Source organism: Paralichthys olivaceus, chromosome 20, assembly GCF_024713975.1.
Source record: "Paralichthys olivaceus isolate ysfri-2021 chromosome 20, ASM2471397v2, whole genome shotgun sequence".
In the NCBI taxonomy this organism is placed as follows: Eukaryota; Metazoa; Chordata; class Actinopteri; order Pleuronectiformes; family Paralichthyidae; genus Paralichthys; species Paralichthys olivaceus.
Genome location: NC_091112.1, coordinates 7,721,554 through 7,748,348, shown reverse-complemented (window position 1 = coordinate 7,748,348; position 26,795 = coordinate 7,721,554). Strand labels below are relative to the sequence as shown.

General features: G+C 41.0%; 1 protein-coding gene across 1 annotated transcript in view; it reads right to left on the bottom strand.

The window, feature by feature from the left end:
- csmd3b (CUB and Sushi multiple domains 3b) overlaps window positions 1-26,795 on the bottom strand; it is a 300,140-nt gene that overhangs the window by 143,099 nt on the left and 130,246 nt on the right. Inside the window, exon 5 of the mRNA XM_069516453.1 lies at window positions 6,302-6,509. Within this exon, the coding sequence (XP_069372554.1) occupies window positions 6,302-6,509 (208 nt within the window). The remainder of the gene's footprint in view (window positions 1-6,301; window positions 6,510-26,795) is intronic.

Genomic DNA, 26,795 nt, shown 5'->3' with positions numbered 1-26,795 from the left:
TTAGAGAGCCATCCTTTTATTTGTATCCATATAAACTATTTCATGAATGAATAGTATGCATGGTAAGTGTGTTGCTGTACCAGATGAGATGAAGATGCGTCCTTGCTGATCATAGGCTTCACTCAAGTGCTGAAACAAATACTATTGTGTGCCCCTGACTCACAATATTAGCTTTAACTACTGCTATGACTGTAGACACCTGTCAGAAGTAAATACATGATACTTTGCAGCTTGTTTAACTGTTTTATGCTCACATACTGTGTGTGAATTGGAGAATGAAGATAAATGTATATGTGTCACACTGTGGCGTCGGTGTCGAACGAACCATCCGCTAAATCAACCTGCCGTCAGTGACATGACTCCAGGCGCTCGGAGACGAGGCTTCAACTCCAGCTCAAACCTGACAAAATGAATTTTCAGTTCCTCCAAACGAAAACCAATCCTCCACGAGGAGCAGATTGGTAAATGACAGACTTTAAATAGTCCAGTGCGCCATTACCATGAATTTGGTGACGACCTGTCAAGTGGGTGCGCGTACGGTAAGAGCGCTAAAAACCATAGGAGTTTCTGAAGTCAAGTAAAAAGAGAGACACCGACTTTTGGAAAGTAAAGAGACAGAAAGAGAGAGAGGAGAGGAGAGATCTTTCTATTTAAGATGCTCTACTTGGTTTCAAGGGCAACTGATTCTGAAACAACAAAATATAAAACGTGTGTGTGTTTGCGTGTGCGTTTATTATTGTGTGTAGTGTTGGGCTAGGATTACAGGCACTTAGCTCACAGCGATATACTACTCTCATAGGCACAGGCACACCTCGGTGCATACTGATTTGGCACAAGATGCTGTGAGGAGGAGAGTGTGAACCTGGATGGGGGCTACATCAATGTGTGTGTGTGTGTGTGTGTGTGTGTGGGGGGGGGGGGGGGGGGGGTGACACTGCACGTAACAAATCCTTGCACACACTAAAATATTATCAAATTGGTTGTTCACTCTCACTGCTAATTGCCAGTGGAAATTAGCGTTTTAGCTATTAGCTTCTTCACAAATTGCTAATGACAATTAGTGTATTAGCACTTGGTGTTGTGAGGCAATTGCCATGGAATCAGGCAGCACGACCCAATTTTCACAAATAGAGTTCTGCAACAAAAGGGTCATCCTCTTAATGACGACAGAATCGGTCTTTCTGTATTTTAACTTTCTTGACAACAGCTTGTCTGAGAAACTTTTTCTGGGGCAGGGGTGGATCCAGGAGCTGGGCCAGGGGGGGCACTGGCCCTAACAAAACTCTGATTGGCCCCTGAAGTTCCCCAGTCCTCTCTGTACTCTTTTTTTTTTTTTTTAAATAAACCAATTACTGACTAACAATATTAACAATAAATAAGATGATTTGTAAAAGCATTTTATTTTCTAAGCTTTTTTGAAGCTAATGTGCTTGAACAAGGAACTATTTTCAAAGTATATTGAATGATGTGCGTCTTAATTAGCTCAAAATTGTAAATTGTGGACGCTTTATGGTCCCTGAACCAGAAAAATCCTACATTTGTCAGAAAGTGCAGTCACAGTCGACTGTGAAGTGTTACATACCCCAACTCTAGTCTTTACCCCCCATTTGACTGGTTATGGGTTTATGCCATTAATGAAGTCACATGTTACTTGATAACAATTGGTTTGAAACATAGTATTATAGTTGGTTTGAATCCTGTTATAGTTAAAACAGCCATTTACGTTGAACAGCAGTTGTCACATGTTTATTTAAACCTAATTTTCTGTGAGTGGTTTGTTGAAAAATTGTATGTAAGGCCATTTTCTGTTAATTTACATCTGCAGAAATATTTAACATTATCAAGACAGTTAATTGGTACTTTTCTAGGGATAAACAGAGATCCACTGTGCATGCATTTACATAAACTACAGTGCTGTTTGGAAATGATGTTGCGACTCTAGGGACTTTTCCGGGACACTCTCATTAGCAAAGTCATCCTCTGAGGCTTCCCCCAGTTTGCAGGTAATCATGAAAATTTCTATCCTTCCTCCACTTCTTCCATTTTGAAACTAAATTTTAGTTGCGTCTGAATGTTCATATCATGAAAAAGCAAGTGAAGTTGAACCAATGATAAAAACCAAAAGCTCTAATTAAGTGTGTGTGATTGTTTTAACAAAGAATGACGATGCCTCTCAACCTATACACCTTACAAATGTTTGTCACGCTTTAATCTTTGCTGAACAAGTTTGAAAGACTTTTTTTTCTTCTCTTGTTTAGTATACATCCCGTTGCCAGGATTTTTTTTAAATATGCACATTAACTCAAATATGCCATGGGAAAACACAGTTTACAAAGGAAGCCATGTAGCTCAAGCAGAAACAGCTGGGCCTGGTTTTCTGTCTGTGGAGCGCTAACAGTGCTAATAGAATTCATATTGGTCTCAGTCTGTCACAGAGATGAACAGAATGTCACATTGACCCCTAACTTACAACAAAGGCTAAAAATGTGCTTCACATTCATCTTTGGTCATCATAAATTCTTCTATAAAGGAGAACAGAAACTCCAATTACAGTTACATCCCTTGTTGCTGACCTTGCAGCTATGTTTGGTAAAGTTGTGACTTAAAGTAGTTAGTATGCAGGAGGCTCAACTGCTTTAATGTCATTTCAATGTGTCTCCCTCCCATAATGATCATCTGATGAGACAGATAACTGAAGGTTGTTTACAGAGGAGGGTATGGAAACACTATTGTTTACAGAGGGACTTTTCATCAATATCAGCCTTTGCATTATTAAAATCAGCTGCAACAAAGGAGACAAATATCAAGTGATGCCACTGTACATACATAGAAAAGACCACACACAAGACAGCACACCAATGTAAAACACGTGCACACTTAATGAGGGATGCATTTACCGATTCGCAGATACAAACAAAGACACATGTGAGTAAGCGGTTGGTCTCCAGTCTTTGCAGGGAGCCTAACTAGAAAATCAATACCAATGTCAGTTCCTTCCACAGTTGTGAAAAGGGGAAAATATTTCTGTTCACTGAAGTCAGTCCCTCTAACAGGAGAAAGGGCTTGAAGGATTACGATTTACTGACTGGTCTGGTAAATGGGAACAGGATTAACTTCCCTTGATCCAATAGGTTCTTGACAAGTTACTGAGTTTAAAGTGATGGTGTGTTAAGATTCGTTTGACCACCAGGCAGAAAACTACATTTGAAAGACTATGTACGTCTTGCATGATGAACCAATTTCAAAAATGCCATTAATTACCTCAGCTATCGACCCCCCCCTCCCCCGATCTACATACTGTGTATAATCCATTCCGTGTGAATGCATGAATACAGAGGCCAAACACTGATTCTATCATCACTTTCCACTTGTACCAATCCAGCAGTAACTAACATCATTTTGACCCGAGAACAGACTGAATTATTTAGGTCTTGGAATTACTTTACTTCCCCCGAGACCCTGATGCATGTTATGTCCATAATGGTTTCCAGCACACATTCACATACAGCATCAACTCACTCTGCACTACATTTATTATGCAAATTCCCCATTCAATCTATTCCCAGAATTGCCGTATAAGGTTGAGCTATGAGGACGGTGGAGGTCACTGGAGTAAAAGGAAAATCACTGTCGTTTGACTGGAGCCATCTGGAGATAACGCATTCTTTCAAGTAAAGCAGCTGAAAAAAACAGGCAGCCAGGAGAGGATGCAGCTGGATGGCGAAGGTGAAACCCGGAATTTAAACAATGCTAAATCAGTACTGTGAGGTCTGGGGCGGCCTGGTTCATTTCAAGAAGACATTCTCAAGAAAATTACAACACCCACTGCCACCTGTACCATTTAGGAAAGAGTCAGTGGGCTCAGACCCTGTCGTCAGGATGCGTCAAGAGAAAGAGGAGGGAACATCTATTGACTCAAATTTGTCGCTGCTATGATAGTGTGACTTTTTCTGACTTGATGAAGCCGACACTCTTATCCACAGTTTTCTTCCCAGATGTTGAATCACTTATTTAAATAAGGTGTCTAGCGCATTCTTAAGGGAAAGGGTTCTAATTGTGTGTTGCAGTGAAGGGGACAAACTGTGAACTTGAAGTGCTTACTTCTGCAGATAATGAATTAGATACAAAACATTTCTGCATGTGTGCATGTCAGGCACTGCCATTTTCAGTGCGAAAAATGGCAGTTCCCCGTTTTCCTCTGAATTTTCCATTAAAATGCTTAAACCCCTAATTTATTTACCTATTCATTTACCACTGCATTGCCTTTCAACTCCTGAATTTGAAATGTTTTTCTAATTGGACAATAATCTCAAACAGAGCCGTAAATTGAGTCAGCACAACATATTCAGTTATTGACAACACGATGGCTTTTTTTCTCCTGAACGTCCCTGCTCACCTCTCAGTACTTTACACGAGCCGAGACACCAGTCAGACTAAATCACACGCTACCAATTACCATCACATTGTCCCCCAAAGGCCACAATCTGAGCCATATATATTGGTCATAATTACTCCTGAGGAAGCAATTCTTCACACCAATAACTTCTTTTATGAGCCCCCAGTTCAATGTGAAAGCCTGACACGATTTATCTGAATGGCTTTTCCTTTGTTACAAATGGAACAAGTGTATTGAAAAATTGAAAAAAATATTTTACTTATTGTGAATTTGTGTCCAATCTTGATTGTATATGGTCTAACTGAGTGTAAAATGCAATGTCTATAATACATAAACATAAAAGTAAATAAACCATTGGAGAAAACATTTAGCCAATTATTAATAACCAATTTACTATACCGGATCCATTTGTATATATTTTGTGGTTACTGCTATATTCATAAACATACTTATATTTGCCAGGAAGGTCAAAAATGAGATTTCAAACTGAAGACAGTGTTAAACATCAAATAAAAAAAATCATGACTTTTTTGATCTTTCTCATGAACCTATCGTAGATGATATTGTTTGACCTTTAAAAGCTTTTCAAAATTAGAATAATGACTAGGTTTCGCTGTGTTACAGATTTGTTTCCTGCAGCCAATACCAGAGGGTGTGAATAATTGCATATGATAAACTGTGACCAGCAGATTGTCTCCAACAAGAGACGCTGGTTAAAGTTAGAATTTGTTGAGGAGCATTTTTCTACTTCTTCAGTTTTCATGTTTCTGAAGATGTGATCGCAAAGACACGCGTTCACACACCTTTACATCCACACATGCTCACACACACTTGAGTTCAGATGAGTGAGCAGGATGCACATGCATAGAAACACCAACACTTTCCATTACTACCTCCAAATTAATTACACATGCACACACACTAATATCCCCGACCATGATTAGATTCAAATGGGTTACAGCAACAACAAATGATAATCAATACCCTAATTTACGGACAATCACTAAGTAGCCATAGTAAAATATGAAACATTATGAGTGAACCATCTGAAATCAAAGAGGAAATAACAGAACAAACACACACACACACACACACACACACACACTAGTGTCCCAGTGACCCTTCCTCCACCGAAAACAATTAAACCTTAAAATCTATTGATTCATGTAATGAGAACTCTCTTTAAGTCCCCATAAGGAAGACAAGTCCCAAAGTGTGACTCTGTAAACACACACTATGAGTAATACTTTGAACCCATACATGCACGCTTATACACACACCTACACTACTTCAAGATTTATTTTATTTTTCTCTATGAAAAAAAGATGCTATATTTCAAGAGCAAAATAAAAACCATACTTTATGTCTGTAGCAATGTTTTCTTTTTATTACCAGTTCTTACTTGAGTTCTACCTTATTTTTATGACCCGTTTTAACTTTTTATTACTGTACTCCTAGTGTGGTTAAATTGTACCATAAATTCAGGGGCAACGTGACTGCATTATCTCAGAAATGTCACCGCGATCCTTAGTGGATTTCTTTAAAGTATAGATCGGGACCACTCTCCCATGAGCCACAGAAAGCACAATGGGACTCTGTTGTACTTTGTTGTGTACAACAGTAATGCCACTAGGTCTAAACCTTAGTATCCACCTTGCTGTTGGATATGTTCCTATTTTTCATTTTCAACATCGAGCTGATTGTCTTTTACACCTGGAAATATTTCCTGAATGCTTCACCAATCTAAAGCTGAACTGTGACTCATGCCTCCACTGAAAAAAAAACTAAAATAATGAACCTGACAGATAAATAGATTCCCCTAGAACCCACATTTCTCACCAACATAATGGAACTGGGACAAACACATATGAATGAATAAGAATAGCAGTGAAAACAGTGACTCACCAAATGGTTGGTGGTTCGGATCCCTCCACTTCCAGGTAGTCATACTTCTCCTCTGTCTGGAAGTCTGTAAAGATGACAGAGATGGTGTCTCCAGGTTCGGCCAATAGGATCCAAGTACAGTCGGCCTGGTTACCATAGTTGCCGGGGTAACCGGGACTGGTCACCACCCCACTGCCGCCCCTCACAGTGCCCCCACATGTGTCCTCAGCTGTCAATCAAATCAGAGTGACAAATAGAAAACCTGGGTTAGGGAGAGGAGGAGGGACCGAGGGGCGGACTTTTTTCTTTGTTTTTTAAAATTCAATTTCTTGCTTTTGGATGAATTTCACAGCTACGTAAGATGGGGGCGGGTAAATTTATAAATGTGTCAATTCAGCTGATTAACCAGATTAGCATTTAAGACCTAATTCTCAAATCGATCTAACATGTCTCAACCATTCAAGTTGATCTCAGGTCAGCCAGCCCAACTCCCCACCTCTCTCCCTCTATGAGGCGACTGCTCTAAGGAACAGAGTTTTAGTATATTACTGATACACTCTGTGCTCTCAACCCTCAATGTTATTTGGTGGCTGGGATGTTAGAAATGGATGGTTTTCATACTGTGGAAATATGGAGCTCTTACATCACACTTCAGTTATGAAGTAGATATATGAAGAATATAGATGGTATTGTAAAGACAGTTGTTTTACAATTATTTTATGAAATTAAATAAACTTGTCATTTTGGGGTTAAGCCTGTAGATTTTGCAGAATGTTCTCTTTTAGCCAGTTAGAATCAGGGGTGGGGTTTAGGGGTTAGGCTGCAGTTCCTGTCACACTCAGAGCTGCTGTCTTCTCCTCCAATAACAAGGCACGTTTCCCTTTCCTCCAATCACAGGCCCCGCTCTCGTCCCCTCCAATCGCCACCGAGGGACTTTGGATTTGGCTGTTTGCCAGTTGGCTGGTTTAGTGGCAGCCTATCGTTTAGTTTCAAAACATGTGGACCAGATGTGACGGTGGATTTGCCTAATTTCCTCTAATTGCTGATCACATCTGATTTATGGTCTCATTCATAATTGGTGGTGGTGCTGATTATTGTATAACAGATAAAGACACATGGATTGCGCTGTGCACACGGCATAAATTATACACATATAATTTATACGGTTACACTCACAGAGAAAGAAACATACAACATTGGACCTTGTCACTGGGACATTGGTTGTATGGCAAGTTATTGGAGATGAACGGGCCCAGTCAAGTTGCCAACGCCCCAGTGATCAAAGACACATGTTGAACCTTTTTTTCTGAGAGCGTACAAGTCCAACTGTAAACACGGTATAAATTATACCTGTATAATTTATAGATATACATAAAAGAGGCAATACTATATGTAACACACTCTTACAGCAGACATGCATTTTCCTACACACCAGTGAGTGCAATTTGGGAAGGCACGTGATTTATACGACTCTGCAGCACATCATGTTGATATCATCAGTATTTAGAGAAGACAGAGGAGCACGAGATGCGCACTCTCCTAAACTGCACTCACTGATAAGCTGAAAAAGACACATCCTTTATAGGAGTGTAGACAGGGGCTGTCAGGTGCACATGCACGTCCCTCCGGCTCACCCACGCAGGGGTGGGGGGCTTGGGGGGGCTGCATGTACAGATGACAGAGATTAGGTTGGGACCAAGCCAGACTCCACCCACAGGAGGGGTACGGAGAATAACTGTGGCCCAAGACTCACATGGAGCAACAGACGGTAACCAATAGAAATAAATAGAAACATCAGCAAAATATATTAGAAATTGGACGGAACAGGTTGCACTGAGTAGAGACAGGAAATACACAGAGGCTTTTTAGGGCAACATAAATAGAAAACAGAGACAAAGTAGACTGAAATAAATAGCAGAGACTCAGACTGAAACAAAGGACAAAGGGTTGGAACAAAGTGTAGCAGGTCAGAAAAAAGATAGAGTGTGATAAAGCAAAGTAACTGGTTTAAAGTAAATTCTTAGAAGGACCAAAGTGGTTTCAATAAATCAGAGTGAGAAGTTAGGAACAAAACACAGTGTTCAACTGTCAAAGTAGGTTGACACCAGCTGCTGCTCAAAACAAGTTGAAATGTGAAGAAGTAACATGTGAATTGTTCCAAACTGCAGGTGCTGATGTATTGGAAATTAAGTAGATTCACAAATTTACAGTTTATTCAATAAGACAAGTTCATATGGACAGACAGACAGACAGACAGACAGACAGACAGACAGACAGGCAGGCAGGCAGGCAGGCAGGCTGGCAGACAGGCAGGCAGGCAGAGACAGACGGACCAGTCCTTTATCCAGACAGACATCTATTCCACAGCTAGACAGTTAAGAAGATCTGTGTAAATGACCCAACACCCAGAACCAAGACCCACTGAGAACCCATCACATTTGCAGCAGAGCAATGATGCAGTATCCTGTGCATGTGTGTGTGTGTGTGTGTGTGTAAGTGTGTCCGCACTGTGGGAGACGGTGCTCCTCGCAGGATGACAGCTGTCACCTCATGACAACAGGACATCCGCGAACACTGGTGGACATGCACCTGCATGCACACACACTCACACATAAACACCGATACTGGCACTGTCTCTCACACACACACACACACACACACACACACACACACACACACACACACACACACACACACACACACACACACACACACACACACACACACACACACACACACACACACACACACACACACACACGTCTTCCCGCTCTCCAGCTTATTGATGTGCCCCTGACAGATGACAGACAGGTGGAAAGGCCTCAAGGTGTACGGCTCTTATTAAAAAAGTGGTAAGGAACTCGGGGATTACATCAGCGATGCTCTCAAACACAGCAGACCTTCGGTGGATGGTGATGATGGTGTAACATTAAGCTAATTCGGTGATTAAACGCTCTGTCTCTCAAATGCTGTGACATAATCAAACCAAATTACCTTTAAAATAAGCAGATTGTAACACTACTGTAGATGTGGGGGAAAGCTGACAGTCACATAAGTATATGAAAATGATAATTTCGGCTGACACGTGATGCAATTAGGATCCTCACAAATTCTGCTGTGTGTCATCTGGACACACGGAGCTGTGCAGAGAGCGCTTCCGGAGCAGCTGCGCTAATAAAAAGTGACATTTGTCACGTGCATGCAGAGAGGGGCGGGGGTGAGAAGTCTAGATACCTATATCCAGCGCTGATTACCTCCTGTTAAATGTGCATGCACCAGAAATGACACGGAACTCGTCAGCTTTCCATGTTGCACGTGCTAATTTTGGCTACGGCTCAGTTCAGCTCCATTAATCACAAGAGGACATCTGTGTGACAGCGTTAAGTATTAGCATCTCCCTCACATCCGTGCCTCGTCCCATCACTTCCCCCTCGAGCCCGGTTGCTGTATAAAATGAATATGTCACAATAAAAACAACAATGGTCCATGTCACTATTAAGAGCAGGTCACAGATTACAGCTTACTAAATAAATTATTCTCTCATTTTGGAATCCTACGTCGTCCGAAGTAAGTGGAAGAATGAAATTTCATTACATATGAGACTGATCAGGTTAAAGCAGTGAGTTAAATCCAATAAGCACTTAATTTAATCTGTGCCTTACAACTAAAGAGCACTGAGGTCACTTCAGTGACTGTCAGTGCATGAACTAAGCTTTGTATGAAAATGAGGAACAAAATTGATTCAAGTGATTATTAAACTGTTAGAAAAAGACTCATAGTGAAATCAATGGGATCTGGTTATAAAAAGTAAGTTCAGTTAAAGCTGAACCTGAATCTGCATGCATTGGTTTGATTAAGTTAGAGCTTAATCGCTGTGTTAAAAACCACAGTTAGAGCTTATATATGTATTTAAATCTACTGAAATAAACCTTGATTGTAAAGTTTAGTTTTTGTCCATGATTATAAAGCTGGATGACACATCTCTGCTTCCTTCCACGTTCCAGAAAATAAAGCCAAATATCCCGGATACGAGAGCTGCCATCTCGTGCCAATCCCACAATTTGAAGCCACAGTCTGCTCAGTTGGATCTGAGGATGGAGGGGCGGTACTTAGGTCTCTCAAAGTCATGCGCTCAACCTATCACGAATCAGTCTCAGCAGCCAATCATCAAATAACTAATTAAAACCAAATATTTGATGAAAACGACCTAAAATGACAGAGAGCATGTTTTAGAAATTTCACGTGCTTTGACTTTTTAGTTTGGTCCCATGTGCTCTGACATGGAGGCGGCAGGGTTTTAAAATCAATATGCATTTTGATGGACGTGCAGCTCACACTGATCTGTATCTGTCTCTGAATGTGACCTCAAAGTTACAAATCTCTATAAACACTTATAAGTGAATCCCTGAAATGTCTGAAAATACTGAGACACCAAATGTCGCTTTGTTTGACCTCTTTGACAGCTTCTGTAGATTGTAATCTTTGGTACTTTCCGAGGTATTGCACACGGTCGAGAAGATGGATGAGCATGAAGGTATTTTATTCTCCCAGATCAGTGTTTCTAATCCGATTCCATCACGGGGGCCAACTTGAGTAAATCTATAGGTGAGTGAGGGCTTCGCAATCAGGGCTGCACTGTTCTGCTCTATGCTCTGCTTTTATTTCGCAGACCTGAACTCGTGCTCATGACCCAGCGCACTGACCCATAAGCTGAGCGAAAGTGTATGTGAAGGAGGGTGTTATGTGTGTGTGTTTGAGTGTGACTCTGTGTGTGTGCGTGTGTGTGTGTGTGTGGGAGGGGGGGGAGAGAAAGGTAGTGTTGACCATGTTGCCTTCGTTTCTTATCACATCACTGAGCGAGCGATGCCCTTTTCTTCGTCCCTCGCTCTCTCTCTCTCTCTCTAGTTGTTGTCGTAGAGCCATCTCTCCCTTTTTTCACCGCTGGTTCCCTGCTCTCTACACCTCTTCCCTTTTTCTGCATTCGGATTATTTCTTATAGAAAACCCTCACATTTCCTCCTCTTACCCCCATTCATCCTCCCCTTCTAAGGCTAACCTCCCCTCCACTTCCTCATCCTCCCTCTGCCTCTAACTCTCCCCAACCTCCCTCGCTCCATCTCCCTCATGGCCTGGGGCGCTTTGATCACTCGTTCTTAGCCTCCTTATCCCGCCTCTCTCTCTCCCATCCATTCATCCCTTCTTCCCCACTGTGCTGTCATCAATATCGCAGCCATCTGAGGATTCCTTCTTTATCCCGTTTCGCTGTGTCTTCCTTTAAGATCTTACTTACTCTCTCTGCACTTCACTCCCCATCTCTCTTTCTCTCCCTCACCCTCCCTCCCTTTCCCTCTCTCTCTCTTTCGGCTGATTGATTTTATGTTTAATGGCTTTTCTGGCCTCATCTCCTTTTTCCCCACTTGCTGTATCTTCCTCCTCTTCCTTTCCTTCTGTCCCATAACTCCATCCCTTTCCTGCGTCACTTTGATTGTCAGATCACTATCACCATCAGATTCATACACACACACACACACACACACACACACACACACACACACACACACACACACACACACACACACACACACACACACACACACTTCAATCACCAAAGACCCAGTGTGCTGTCAGCCTCTAAGGATTATGGGCCATCTACATCATCCTCTCCTCTCCTCTGTCTTCAGGCTGTATCCATCCATCCCTTCTGCTCTCTTATCTACATCCACCCATCCATCCATCAACCTCTTGCCCCATATATGCTGTAAAGCTGAATATATATAGCCACCCCTCTTTCTCCCTCATCACTCCATCTGTACCTTTCATACCGTTTACCTGCTGTGAATGGCAGAACAGAAAGTGCCCGTAAATGATTAACCTTTTATTTTTTTAATTCAATTTCTTCCCGGTTCTAAGTTGCTGGACATTCATCAACTGTGTTCAGCAGCTGCTCTACGTGCCACGTCGCCACAATGTACAGAAAACGCAATATCACTTGTGGTCTCAATGTCACTGTCACCATGCAGCCTTGCCAGGATGCATTAAGCAACAGTTCTAGATGCATAAGAATCAGATCCTACAGACGGTGCCAGCACATCTGCAAAGCCCAGTAATGGAATTGGTGGCGTTGTGAACTGAATCCAACTTAGCTTCTGGACGCAGTCCAGCAGCGATGGGCTCACAAGCAATGCAAAGAAGAAAGAGGCGTCAAAATCCCCATTTATCACTCCCCTTCAGACCAGCGCACAAACGTTTAGTTTGACTGATCTAACTGTGTTGTGGTCAAAGTTTTGTTATGTTGAAGGACAAAAAGCACTAAACTAGGGTAAGAATCCTTGATTAAGGTTATAGAAGATTATTGTAGTCACACCAATACATCAACCATCTTTAAGAGACAGGAGGTAAACAGCAGTCTGCTGTATGAGTGTTAAAGGTTTGGTAGACACAGTCACAGACCTCAACCTCCCAGTGTAACATTCTAGTAGTGTGTCTTGGAATGAGACTAGTCCCTACATCTGGTTTGTCTCAGACAATACCTACGTTGACAAGAATTTGACAGATTCATGCCAAACTAAGATAATCCCTTTGATTTTAGCTTTCAGGACAATTTACAGTAAGTATAGCCAGCACAATCCTGTGTGTGTGTGTGTGTGTGTCAAAATCAAGGCAAACACGGATCAGTTTAAAAATCCTAATAATGTATGACCAACTAGACTTAACAAACTGAGGGGATTAGAAATAACAAATTTCTTGTACACAGGCCTGCCTCAAGTAAAGGCCGGTTACCTCTGGCAGTTAAGAAAAAATAAAAGCCTGAGTCACTATTTGAGGAAAGAAGGTCACAAAGTAGTCGGTTGGAGTTCTCTGTGATTAAACACCTAATTTCCTTTCTGACGTTTCCTTTGTGCCATGAGGTTTATATATTCACTACTGATGTTCTGGATATATATTATGGTTTGTATACAGGTTTTTTTCCTACTACTTTTGTGCAGAGGAACCAACTCACTACAGTAACTCAGTCAGCTGACTCATGGCCACAGTGAGCTGTCCACAGATGTCTAACGAAAATTTTGGTGAGCAGCAAAACACTTTTACATCGTCAGATGGCTGTACAAAAATCTTTGCTGAGATGAGTAGAACAGAATATTTGGACAGATCTTCAGGGGCAGGCTGCAGTTTAGTGAAGCACAAGTGAAAGAGTAATCTAGCTTAAAAACTTCCACGGAGGATGTCTGACTTTGTTGTTCAAGAAATTAGTTTTGAGTTGATTTAGTTGTGTATATGGAAAGTGATGCATCCAGAGAACAGTTTTTGCACCATCTGCTCCTATAAAACAGCCTCATATTCCTTGGCTGCTATTCGACCATGCAGCAGACATGTGGGCTAAAGGCATCCTTCATTTTGCCAAATGTAAACCCATCTGGATGTGATGTATGACATTATTTTCTCACATGAACAGGCTGTATTTTCTTCACACCCAAACTGAGCCATTGTGTCTTATAGTTGCTGGGACGTAATTCTGCGGTTACTTCTACAGCTGCGGTTTTGTGTGGTTTACTTCCCTCCCCGTTTATATTCTGCTGGTGTGCATCAACTTATGATCACTGTTTGCTGATGCAATGACTTGTCATGACCACAGACTGCTCCCCCTCAGGCTTTCAGGTATCAACTATGAGCTTTGGAGCCCCGCTGCCACATTTTGCTTTGAAAACTCATAAAAGTGATGACTGTCGTATATCGTGCTTAAAGCAGACAAACACCCACTTTAAATGTTGTATGACTCACCTGCTTAGCTGCCTTAGTGGCTGTGATTTAGTATTTTCAAATTCAATCCTATGACTCTGACGCTCCCATAATTACTTTTCCCCCCTCGCATATTGCTATCATATTTTTCTATCACTCTTTTACACCTCGTTAAAAACATTGGTTGCTGTCATCTGCTTGGCAGCAATATATTTTAAATGAACAGTCATAGCATTTAGGACACACACACACACACACACACACACACACACATAGCTAGTAACCATGCTGACCTTCAGATCCTCCCACCATCTGTCCAGGAATCAAAAAACAGATGCTGTCTGCCAGTCAACTAACAGCCCGACATTTAGACCAATTAGGGCAGAAGAGTGATTTAATGGTAGCTCACCAGAAGGAGACATAAAGAGAGAAGGCATTGATTGATAGATATATATCGCAATCATGATTATTATTCTTAGTGGCCTTTCAACCCTGATTAACCCTGAGAGTCGAAATTTGGCTGGCAACAGATAAAGTGAGCAAAAATGTCACTCTACATATTTTAATTATTCTCTGTAAAGTGGTATCATCCATTGTATTGCCCTCTTGCCCCAACAAAAAGTGTGACCGCTTTTTATCCAAAAGCAGTTTGAGAACAGGACTTATTGATTTTACGTTCAAATTGTGTAATGCTTTTTCTCAAAACCCAGTGCACATACTAAAATCCACCTTTCTTGTGTTAAGATAAAGCTTCAGACCTTCTTCTCATGCTCACACTGATTCTGTGAATGTGTCAAACATCTTCTATTGGATTTCTCCTATGCCCTCTTATTTTTTTTTCTGGATGCAAGAGCAGGTTTTGAGAAAGAATTGAAAAATCTTAACGTGAAATCAATATCAAAATAAAAGATTGAAAAAAAAACGACTGCAACATGCAATTATATTGTTTAGCCCTATTTCATGGGTGCATCTGATTGAGTGTCTGCTCATGTGCATCTCTCATTTTGTGCCTGTCTTCCCTCCTGTGTTGTGAATATGTGCCGTTAAACCTTTGTGTGGTAGAGACAGAGAGAGGGAGAGGGAGAGAGAGGGAGAGAGAGAGAGAAAGAGACCCTGGGTGTCAGTGCTTGTTAAATGTCATCTCTGACATCTTCAACAAATAGCTGCATACTGAGAGTTTAACGCATCACAGCCCTGATGAAACACACTCTTGTCTCTCTTCCCTTCAGCCAGATTCATGTCTTTTTGCTCTTCTTTTGTGCCCCCCCCCCTTTTTTTGCAGCCTGCGAGGGCATGTGTCAAACACAGTAAAACACACACACACACATACAAATGTGTTTGTACAAAAGTAAGCTAAACGAACCATACTCTCCCAAAAGACACTACAGTCAATTCATTCCCCAACCAGGATAATGGCAAAGTCAACAAGACAACAACAACCTTTTCCAACTGGTCCAAAAACCCACTAACATCTTTTGTCTGCATCGGGAATGAATACAAACTGCATTCACCCCCGGGTCAGAAAACGCTGCAGAAGACGCGGCTCTGGCGCTGATCATGAACAGGACACACAGGTAAACAAGCTCATTTTGTCTTATCCTCATTATTTTAGTGATCCAGACATTGATGCTGCACCTTTTCCGGCGCAACGTTATGATGCACACAGCAACATGCGGGTGTTGTTTGTGTTTTTTACAACTTAGGATGTACAAGTGTCTTTTTATTTCTTTGCATAGTGCAAGATTCAACACTGACCACACACTCATGACATGGGAAAGGGAAAGTCAAACTCCTACTGGCAAAGGAGTCAAATCACCTATTCTGAGTTGGTTTAGCCACATTTACAAAACATATAAAAAGGGTATAATGTATCTGAAACTGGATGATGCAATGTCTTTATCTACAAAGCTCCATCGCATGCAAAATCTCATAAATAGCATGCCCCAGGCTGTTCCCCTGATCATTGGTGGACCAGCATTGCATCTTGACGCCAGGGGAAAATCCATCTTTAAAAATATTCCACGATTTAGCAAATTCATTCAGTATATATGCTGGAATTTACTGGAATACACTAAAAGACCTTTGGTGAAAAAATACCTGATATAAAAATGACACCACAGAATATGTTTGACTTTCCTTGCGTGTGAATACTGACGGTGTTCAATATAATTGCTGTATTAGAGAGGACACACACAGATAGAGAAACCTAAAATGATCAAATGAAGTGACACAGTGAAAAGCGATGTTTTTCTAAAAAGAGCATTATTATATTACTGTCACCAAATTTAGTCAGAGTAATAATCCACTGTCACAAAGAGTTTGATAGCAAAATGCCACGTCTCTAGTGATGACAGTCCCTCTAAATGTTCAAACTTACAATTGCCAAGTCCAAATAGTTTCCGACAGGCTGTCTTTAGTCTGAGACTTGAAAATGCAAACAGCAATCGGCTCTGACAGATATCAACCACAAACCATAAAGGCAGATCTGTATGCTAGTCTATATCTAGTTGACATTTAGCCCTGCACAATCCATATATAGACATAAAGATGCTGGTCGATATTAGAGAGAAAAAGTCAGCAAGCTGATCACATGTAACACCATGTAACCACATCCCTCTTTCTCGATGTGTATGGATGACCTTTACTACTTTCCATAATCAATAGCTGGGCATGAAAATGCAAATCAACACTAAATGTAACAAGTTATGCCACAGGAGGTGTTTACATTTACATCTGGATGAAGAATCCATATAAAGAGTCGATATAAAAATAGAGATTGTAAAACTGAGGACAGTGAGGAATCTAAGAGGAACTGATTTGAGTTGGAGTTGACTTGTTGTAGATGTTCAATAGGCTAAATCTCTCTATGTGTGCACTCATTTTTGTTAGTCTTTAGGATGTTGTCCATCGTAACCACTGAACGTGTCCAGTCCAGAACCTCTTGGGGGCCAAAGTCTGGTTTTACTGAGGCAACATGTCATTTTGGAGGTCCTGGTTAAAGTCAGTGGAAGTCAATACAAAGTCCTAATAATGGAATGCTGTGTAGGTGTGTGTGTGTGTGTGTGTGTGTGTGTGTGTGTGTGTGTGTGTGTGTGTGTGTGTGTGTGTGTGTGTTTGTGTGTGTGTGTGTGTGTGTCCAGGAATGAGAAATTGCTGTGGTAAATAAAAAACAGGAAGAGGAGAAACAGGAGAACAAGGAACAGAAGTGATTGGTGGAGATAAAGAGTGACTGAGATAGAAAGGAAAGACAAGGGGCCAAAGAGAGAGAGGTGCAGCGTCTATGATGACTTCGAGACTCTCATTCAATTAGTCTTTCATTGTTGAAAATAGAAAGTAACAGAATAAGAGCATCAACAAAACAAAGAGGTGCTTGTGTTGATTGTTATCTCTACTTTTATCTGGATTTATAGTTTCGTGTTGCTTTTTAAAGCATTATTATAAAACTTATTTTTAAAGGCTGAATGAATAAATCTTATTGAACCCGACCTGCAAACCTCTCAAAGAGAGTGAAATAAGAGAATGAAATAAGAGACAGGCACACGGATGAAGTGATGTCTGTGTTTTCTCTGATGTCCACTTTGTAATTCAATTTTGGAAAAAATGATTTATGCTTTGCTGTTATCTTGAGTTTTAAGACACTAGAAGCTACTTTTGCAATTCTGTCCATACATTTTGAAATTGAAAAATACAAAATGATTTTCAAATTTGGTATTAAATGAACAGCTGCAGAGATGAAGTTGGATTGTTCGCATATATCCCCATCAATCAGCACCATTAACAGTAGCGGAGCTTTTCCCAGACAGACCCATCTAAACCCATGCATTAAGTTACAATTTAAGAAGTGGTATCTATCATCCAGCTGTCATGAAATTCTCTGAGAGGGAGAGACACATGTTAGCCGAGGAAAAGACAGATGACAGAGCAAACCGAGATGATGACAGATGATTTAATGAAGAACTGACTGGCTGGAAGAAGGGAAAAGCAATTAGAAGACAAAACAGACGTGCAGAGGGGAGAGATGGGGGGAGAAAGAGATGGAATGAGAGGAAAGATGGATGAATATTGGATAGAGATGGATCAAGACGGCGACTGAGAGGATTAGCAGGAACAATGGCCGAGATAAGGGGAGAGATAGAGAAATATGAATATAGATAAAGAGCAACACCAGGAACGGAGGCAGAGGCATGCAGATCGACTGCATTGTGATGCAGATGGAGACAGGGAGGGAGCACGAAAGATCAACGGATAGAACAGTTCAAAGATACAAATTCCAGATAATATCTCACAGAGAAATGGAGATATTTGAGCATTGCAACATATATGTGTGTGCGTTTGTGTGCGTGTGTGTGTGCGTGTGTGTGTGTGTGTGTGTGTGTGTGTGTGTGTGTGTGTGTGTGTGTGTGTGTGTGTGTGAGGGGAGGAGCTGTATAAAAACTGGAAAATGATGAAAACGTCTTTCAAGGATAGAGAACTGAGAATGTTTAACCAGAGTTTACTTTGCCAAGAAGATAGTTTTCCTCAGAGCTCTGTGCTCTCTCTCTCTCAAGGCTTCAGTGGCGTCCTTGTCCAACCATAAGAAAGTTCAGTACCAAGCGTTTATCACTCGGTGGTGGAGTCCAGACACAAAACAAAAAACATGCAAAAAAGAGGTGTTCGGGGTTTTAGGTTGCAAACTTACAATATTTAAGGATTTATAACAGTGGACTGAGTCACCAACATTTGGATTTGCCATGTGTGTAATTGTGGGTCTGTCAGCTAGTATCTGCTGTTTATGTGTATCTAGCTGATAACCACTTATTTGACCTCTTTGTTACTTGTGCTTTTGTTTCATTCTGTCTTTCTTCAATGTTTAATCGAAGGAGAAAGAACAAAGAGCGGGACATTGTCTTTCTGTCGCCGCCTAAAGCACCTTGTTTTTCCTATTTTCCATCATTTTCCAAGGTTTTGTTTTGTCTCTCCTCCCACTCTTTACCTTCCTGCTTCCTGACCTCGAGTTCAGTTCTAATTCAAAGTGCTTTCTCACATGACTGTTGCATGAACAACGTTGCCAAAGGCTCAAATGCAAAACGCAAAAAAAAAAACATCTTTAGTCCCTCTACTGGCCATTCCTTCCTCTTTCTTTATTTCCGTCTTCCGACAATCACTCCTCACTCTTCAAGGAAAGGTCAGTTGTAATACTCGGAGATCAATGCAAGAGCTCCCTGGTCATATGTATGTGTTCATATTCTGTGTGTGAGCCATGTGTATGTGTGCATGTGGGTAGCATGCATTGGTGAGCGTCTGTGAGTTAGTGTGTGTCTGGATTATTCATAAGGCTAAAGTGCTCCGCTGGGACAAATGCAACACAACATGTTTTCTAATATCTTATTCGCAACATGTCTTTCTTTGTTTTAAAAATGCATCGCCTGAGGAGATTTAAGTTTTCAAGCCTTCAAACTGGACTCTGAGAAAACCATCTCAATAAAATAAACTTAGTATGCAAAACATGTTTACAGTCCGTAATCTTCACATACTGCTTTACAGCTTACTAAACCCTCTCAAACCGTTCTGCAGCTCAGTGAAAAAGCACTGTCACATGTTTCTCAGTTCAACACGACATTGTTTCAAACCTTCGAGTAACGTTTACACAAGATCCCAGGTGGTGATGACAGAAGCTCTCCCAGAGGGGCGTGGATAAAAGGTAGCCGGTGTGACCACCAACAACATAATGCTACACATATGTGTAAACACATGGGTTTGATGCCGATATAATTAACAGTGCATGGCATGCATTAGTTCAATTTACTGCATGTTATCAAGAACAGCTGGTAAAAAAGAAGCATTTAGACTGTACGTAAAAATGGACGACATGATAGCAAGTGAAGCCATGGTATCTTGATGTCTCTGTCATGCCACCTCCATGTACGTAGCATGGACATAGGCCAAACTAAAAAGTCAAATTACAAATCAAATACATTTTTCTGTCATTTTAAGTCGCCGTTGATGTAGATATATGTTTATGTTTTCATTTTTATGTTAAGTTTGGTTGTGATTCATCATATTTCATTAAGAAGAGGCAAAATATTTTTAGATCAATGAATTTCATTCATGTCGGTGAAGTCCCTGAGAGGCAGTTGGAGTGGGTGGTGGACATACAAAGGGCACAACTATCAGAGTATATTCTTAGCCATTGTACATGCTCATGGAAATGTTTCCTTATTGTTTCAGCCTGATTCCACACACTTACACGAGAATATTGTGTTTGAATATCTTTGAATATTACTTTAGATGCAATGTGCTTTTCATTAACTTGAACCATCAAGTGAATCTGCTGGTTTGTGGTGCGCACTAAACAGTGGCACTGCTGTGACCGTGAGTGTAACTGTGATTATGTGTGATAGTGTCTTGTTTTATAAACACAGATTGTTGCATTTGTATGTCAAATAATGTGCGTGTGATGAAGGGTGTGGATCTCAGAGTCATGCATAGGTGAATAACCTGATTGCCTGTTACGCTGCGAATGAGCCAGTCATGCATGTTGACTGCTGATACCCACACCAGCACCCAGTGGAGGATGTGTGTTTATGTGCATCTGCATGGTTATGTCTGTGTCACACTGCTTTTATTGTGCCACGCATGGAAATGCCTATTTTTGTGTGTGTACTACCTGATATTCTATGTATGCATGTGTGTTTTAAAATAGCTTGTTGAATGCAAACAAGCTTAGTTTAACTGACTGCTTATCCTGAAGCGAGTCTAAACAAGCAAATCATGCATGTACAGGCATCTCCTCAGGGAGTGTGTGTCTGTGTGTTTCTGTAAATGTAAGCGTAGCGTGTTAGTTATGATATATGTGCACTGCTAGTGCCTGCAAATGAATATGAATGACTAAATTCATGTCAGTACAGTGCAGCGAGGCATGTCCACTGTTTTCGTTCAGTGAGATTACCATGTCCGCTCTTTCAGACAATCCAACATGTCAAAGTAGTTGAAGCTCTAGTTAGGGTAAAGTAAAGTAATAGAACTGCAACTGCACTTTTGTAACTAAAGTAATGAAATAGTACATTTAAGGGCGCGTTGTTAGGAGCATTTCATTCATAAGCAACTCAAAATAAAATATCATAGGCTACTAAACAATTCAGCCTCTATTTCCAACTAAAGACTGACAACTACCAATGTTTTGATTTCAAGTTGACCGCTGGCTGAGCTCAGAATGAATCAGACGACCTGCTATAAAAAGCTGCTGGACCGGTGACATCCTGAGAGTCAGCAGACTAAGCAGACGCTTTTGGCAACTTCAGCTTCCTTATTATAAGATGGGCTGATGTATGAATATGAAATATAGTTTGGCCGTAGCAGAGGGACACCAAGTTCAGACACTTGTAAACCTGCGATTCTCGCTTCAAATTCGTGTATGTGTGACCGTGCCCTAAAACAGTGGACCGTCCTCACATCAGGGTTTCAACTTCTAAACGCGAGTTTCATTCATATCACATTAGTAATTTACACTCATGAAATTTATATTTCTGATCCATGACCTTCAGTGTTTGGATGCAGATGCTCATATAAAATGAGGAGCTAGATGACCTAGACTACAGCTATGTTATTTGAATGCATCAGACAGACAAGTTGTTTCAGGTTAAAGTTGTGAGGTTAAAGAAGTAACTATTAAAAAACTTTTTTTTTAAAAATCAAATAAATCCATTTCTTCTTTAAATGTCACCTTGTCTTCCACTATAAAGGATTTTTTTTTTAATACATTTTCATTGTGCCCTCAAAGCTTCTTTTATGTGCTCCTTAAATTTTCAACTGTGAAACACTGCTCCTTGGGAAAAAGCGTCAAGTCGTGACATGTGTAAACGTCAGCGCTGCAACATCTACAGTAAAGGTGGCAAAAGCCGAAACTAGAATCCCCTTTTTTAAATAAGTTAAAAGAGGAAGGAAGAGAGACTGCTCTGTTTATTAGTGCGTCATAGCCTCGGGAATAGCTTGTAACTTTTTTTGGGGAAACTACATTTCAACACATCTCATGTCTCTGAACCCACGGGGGCTCGGATCTTGCGCTTTCATTGTAAAAAGTGAAACTTCTGGATAAGTCTGCAGATGAAGGTGTTTGAAATTCAGCACTACAGGTGGAGGATAGTTAAAATTCTATAATTCCACAGAACTGACTCTTTCATCTTTATCTGAAGACGTGTGCAGTTTTTAACACTTGCCTGTCTGTCTCTCGAACTGTTTGCCCCATTTATCATCTCTCTATCTGCAGGTACGCATCAGCCTCACCATCTGAAAACACGTAATGTTCGGAACACGTATGTAACGTCACCTACATGTCGCAAAAATCATCCAGTTAAGTGTTCTCTGCATGTCTCCTTTCCTCTATCTCTTTGTCAGCCACATCTCTTTATGCTATAACTATATTATGCATGCAGATAGCACGTCTAAACAGCGGTCTCCGTGGTAACCCAAACACATCCATCATCATCCCCATGACAACCATGGATAGAGATGTCAATCAGTACTATCCCAGGGGGGAACTGGGAATAAGCTCAAACACCCACATGTGCACAGGCAGATGAACGTGTTTGGTGCATACGCACACACAACTGCACCTGAAATGACGCACACAACTACACACTTATATAAACAGACAGAACAGTTGGATAAGCGCACACGAGGCAACTATGTCATCAAGGGTATTTGCCGTCACTCTAGATCATCTGTTGGATTACACACAACTTTCTGCACACACATTTATTTAAGTTGGGCCAGGCCAGATCCATCATAGAGTGACACACAGCAGGATGGTGCATAAGGGCTCTTTACCACCAGGGGGCCTTCAGCAGAGGATTTAAAAACAGCTCTTAAAGGTTATCTGTGGCGCTACACTCACTACCTTGACAGCAGCTAAATGTTTTTAAATCTGAAGTGTCATTCTTCCGAGGTCGTTTTGCTCAAAAGTAACAGCAAAGTGCTTCCTGTGCATTTTGTATATTTCTTCACACACACACACACACACACACACACAGAATGTCTCCAGGGGAAAAAATGACACCAGTGCAACTGATGAACTATGAATTATGCTTTGAGCCCTTACAAATAAAATGTCTGCACAAAAGCAAATGTTTTGCCACGAAACTAAACAAGTCACTCTTTCCCTCTCGGGTGGAGGAAGCATAATTTTTTTTCTCCTCTGTTTCTCACCGACGTGTCCTGACCATAACCTTTCCCCCCTCTGCCTGGCTCCCGCTCACCCTGTCTGTCTGTATCTCCCTCTCCCTCCTGCTTTCTCACCATCCCTCCTTTTCTCTCAGATTAAACTGTCTATCCTGCTGTCCCCCTTGAAATCCCCTGTTACACAGCACCTCAGGCTGTGTGTGTGTGCGCCTGTGCATGTTGTTGTGTGTGTGTGTGTGTGTGTGTGTGTGTGTGTCTGTGTGTAAGGCAGACACGGTAGCTGAGCATTAACCTGTCAAAGTATCGAGAGACAGGGGAAAAAAGAGAGCAAAGAAGAGAAACAGTGAGAGAGAGGAGGAAAGAGAGTGAGAAAGAAAAAGACAGAGAGAGAGCAAGAAAGGGTAAACAAAGAGAGAGAAAGAGAGAGAGAGAGATCATCAGAACTGAAACTGTATATAGTGTCGTGGAGGTGGTACTGTTCCCATAGTAACATCCTCCTTACTGGATTTAACACACACATGCACACAAACACACACACACACACACACACACACACACACACACACACACACACACACACACACACTAACTACAGCCTGTCTGTCCATAACACAACATGTGTTGTCTTGTCAGTGTGTTTGTCAGAACTAACAACATAATCTCATGATTTTGTTTCGGACCAGTAACACATCTATAATCTGTCAACTGGTGATGACACAGCTGACGTCTGCACATCCACGACATTACACAGTGAGTAGCTTTCAAGGGCACCGGGGTCATTAAACTCAGCGCAACATTCATATATATATATATATATAATATATTTTAAGAACAACACATACATTTCTCCACTCTTTCCTTCAATAATATAATAGAATACAATTACAACTACTACCAACACAATTCTCCTTTAGAGACAATGTAATTACAGCATTTGTTTGTTTATACTGTAGCTTCTTTATGTTGCTATGGCAGCCATGATTATTATCTTACTGTCTGTGACAAAGAAGGATTTTAATTTCTTCCAATTAACAGTTGGTATATGAGTACAGGTTTTAAATGAACTCATACACACACACACACACACACACGGGACACTGTGCTAACTCTGCTAACCAATAAAAAATGTTCATCACTGAAAGTGCAGTATTTCCAGTTGGTAAAAAGAGTACCAAAAAATACACATCGCACAGTAGCAGACCTGCATTTGGAAGAAGATTATGTATGTATGAGACATCCAGATTACAATAGCCATGTGTGACCATTACTGCTAACAGTGCAGGTGCAGCAGAAGAGCAAATTAAGGACGTGACCGACACTCCCGTGGTCAAGTGCAATATGAGGAGCTCATTGAGTAAAAGAAGATGTGCCGTATGAAATGAAATGGTGGAGAGTGGAGACACTGGGGCGCTGCACAGCTGCGCAAAATCACTTACGTGGTAACAAAGCAAACCTCGACGCGATAACAGAGCGAACCACACAGACGGATAACGTGGACGAGTCCAGACTGTGCTGAGGAGTGTGTGTGTGGCGAGTTCTGCCTAAATGGTTAAACATAAATGATAATTAACAAGGGTAGTTTGTGAAACAAGTGGCTGGGTTGCCCTTACTTCTTTTTTTCTTACATCCTGCTGAGATGGAACTGTTTGATGGAGGATAGGTGACAGCTATTGATTCTGTCTAATCAGATTCATCAGCAAAATCACAAAGGAAGCAGTTTCCAGGGAGATGTTGTGCTGAAGATGATGCTCGGCAGTTATCAGAATATGAAATGAAAAAATGATGCTGAGCTGCTGCAAAATTTAAGAGATTTACAATTTAGAGAGTTTATTATAGAGACTTAGAGAATAAGTAAGGAGAAGTGAGTTGATGTCCCGAGAGGCAGGACAGGGTGGCAAAGAAGAAGAGAAACCTGGTGTCCTGAAAATCCATTGTGCCGTTGGCCACAAGCCTTCACACACACACACATACACACACACACACACACACACACACACACACACACACACACACACACACAAACAAGCCCCTGCTGACTACAGCACTGCCACTATGCTATGTGTGTCTGTGTGTGTCCGAGCGTGAAAGAAAAGTTTGTGAGCGTGTGTGCGTGTGTGTTGTACCCTAGCTGTGTATGCGTGCATGTGTATTTGTGCGTGTTGCAGCGTCAGCAGACTAACAAGGGAAATAAGCCATCATGGTAAACACATTTTTGAACCAATCACATTGCAGTTAGCTAAAGTTCACCTGACACAAACCTTCTGGTGGCTGACGCAAACCTCATCCTGTGCTGCCAAAACCTGCTCCATGAATAAATCCCCGAAACCACCCCCGATAATTATACTAAATAAACCTTTTCGAAAAAGAAAAGTTTTTAATAACTGTTGAACTCACTGAGGACTTAATCTTAATAACCAGACAGTGAGGGGATGAACACAAACTATTTATTCTAACAGAGTATCAGATATTTAAACAAAAAAAAAAAAAACAACCAATTATAAAACTGTGAAACTGAGACACATTTAAAGAGTAATTCAAGTAGCACAATAATTAATGACGATACTGGAGGTGCTACGACGCAGCTACAGAGATGTGTAATGTTCAAAGAGCTGATAACCACTGGAGGATAAACCTGCTGCTTTGTAAAACCTGGTGTTATCCAGAATTATCCAGGAGAGAAACACTGCACCAGAACTTCAGCAGTACTCAGTATATGTGTATATAGGTGTATAATAATCCCTCTAAATATAATGAGATGAGATGGTCTTGTCTCATGAAAAATATGGTTTTATATTTCAAAGATTTATTTAAGAAACAAACAGTGTTCCTCCGTTATATAGTTGCACAGTCCAGAAGTAAAAAAACATTTTTTCAAGAAACACAAGCGAGTCCATTTGCCTATGTACAGACGCTTGTACAACGGCCACTGTCCCAGCATGCCTTGTGTTTTATGGTTAAATAAATGAGCATGAATTTGATCTGCTGATTATACAGCCACACCTCTTTATATACAGTCTATGAGTAAAAGTGTCTTACTGGAATCCTCTTGGTAAAACAAGTCAGACTAATTTAGTGCAGGATTGATTTTACTTTTCTATTTTGCCTGTACATACAACTGAATAGAAGAACCAAGGAAGGGGGGGGGGGGGGGGGGTCAATAAAAACTGATCAATAAAAAATCAATAATGGAGCAAATATTTCCAAAATATTTCCCATCTCTCACTTGACCTTTGAAAGGATGTATTGTGTTCATTCTCTACTCCCTGGACTATGTTTTAGACAGACTCAGTTGTAATGCTTTGTTTGAACATGCAGAGGATAACACAGACTTTAAACTGCCATTTAAATGGCAATGACACCATAAGCCGTGATGCAGCGGTATTATGTTACCCTGCTGAGAGGCATTTTAGACCATTACCGCCACTGCCTCAGGGTTATGGAAGCTACTCTGCAAATGAGGAATTATGCAGTTTTACTACAAACATAAACATAAAAAGCACTAAAGGTTACAGAGAGAGGGTTTCCACACAACGAGTGTCACAGAGCATGAAGAGAAATATATGAAACAGAAAGAGAGGGAGACAGTGACGGTGTTGTATGGGTCGTATTTGGGAAGTGTACTT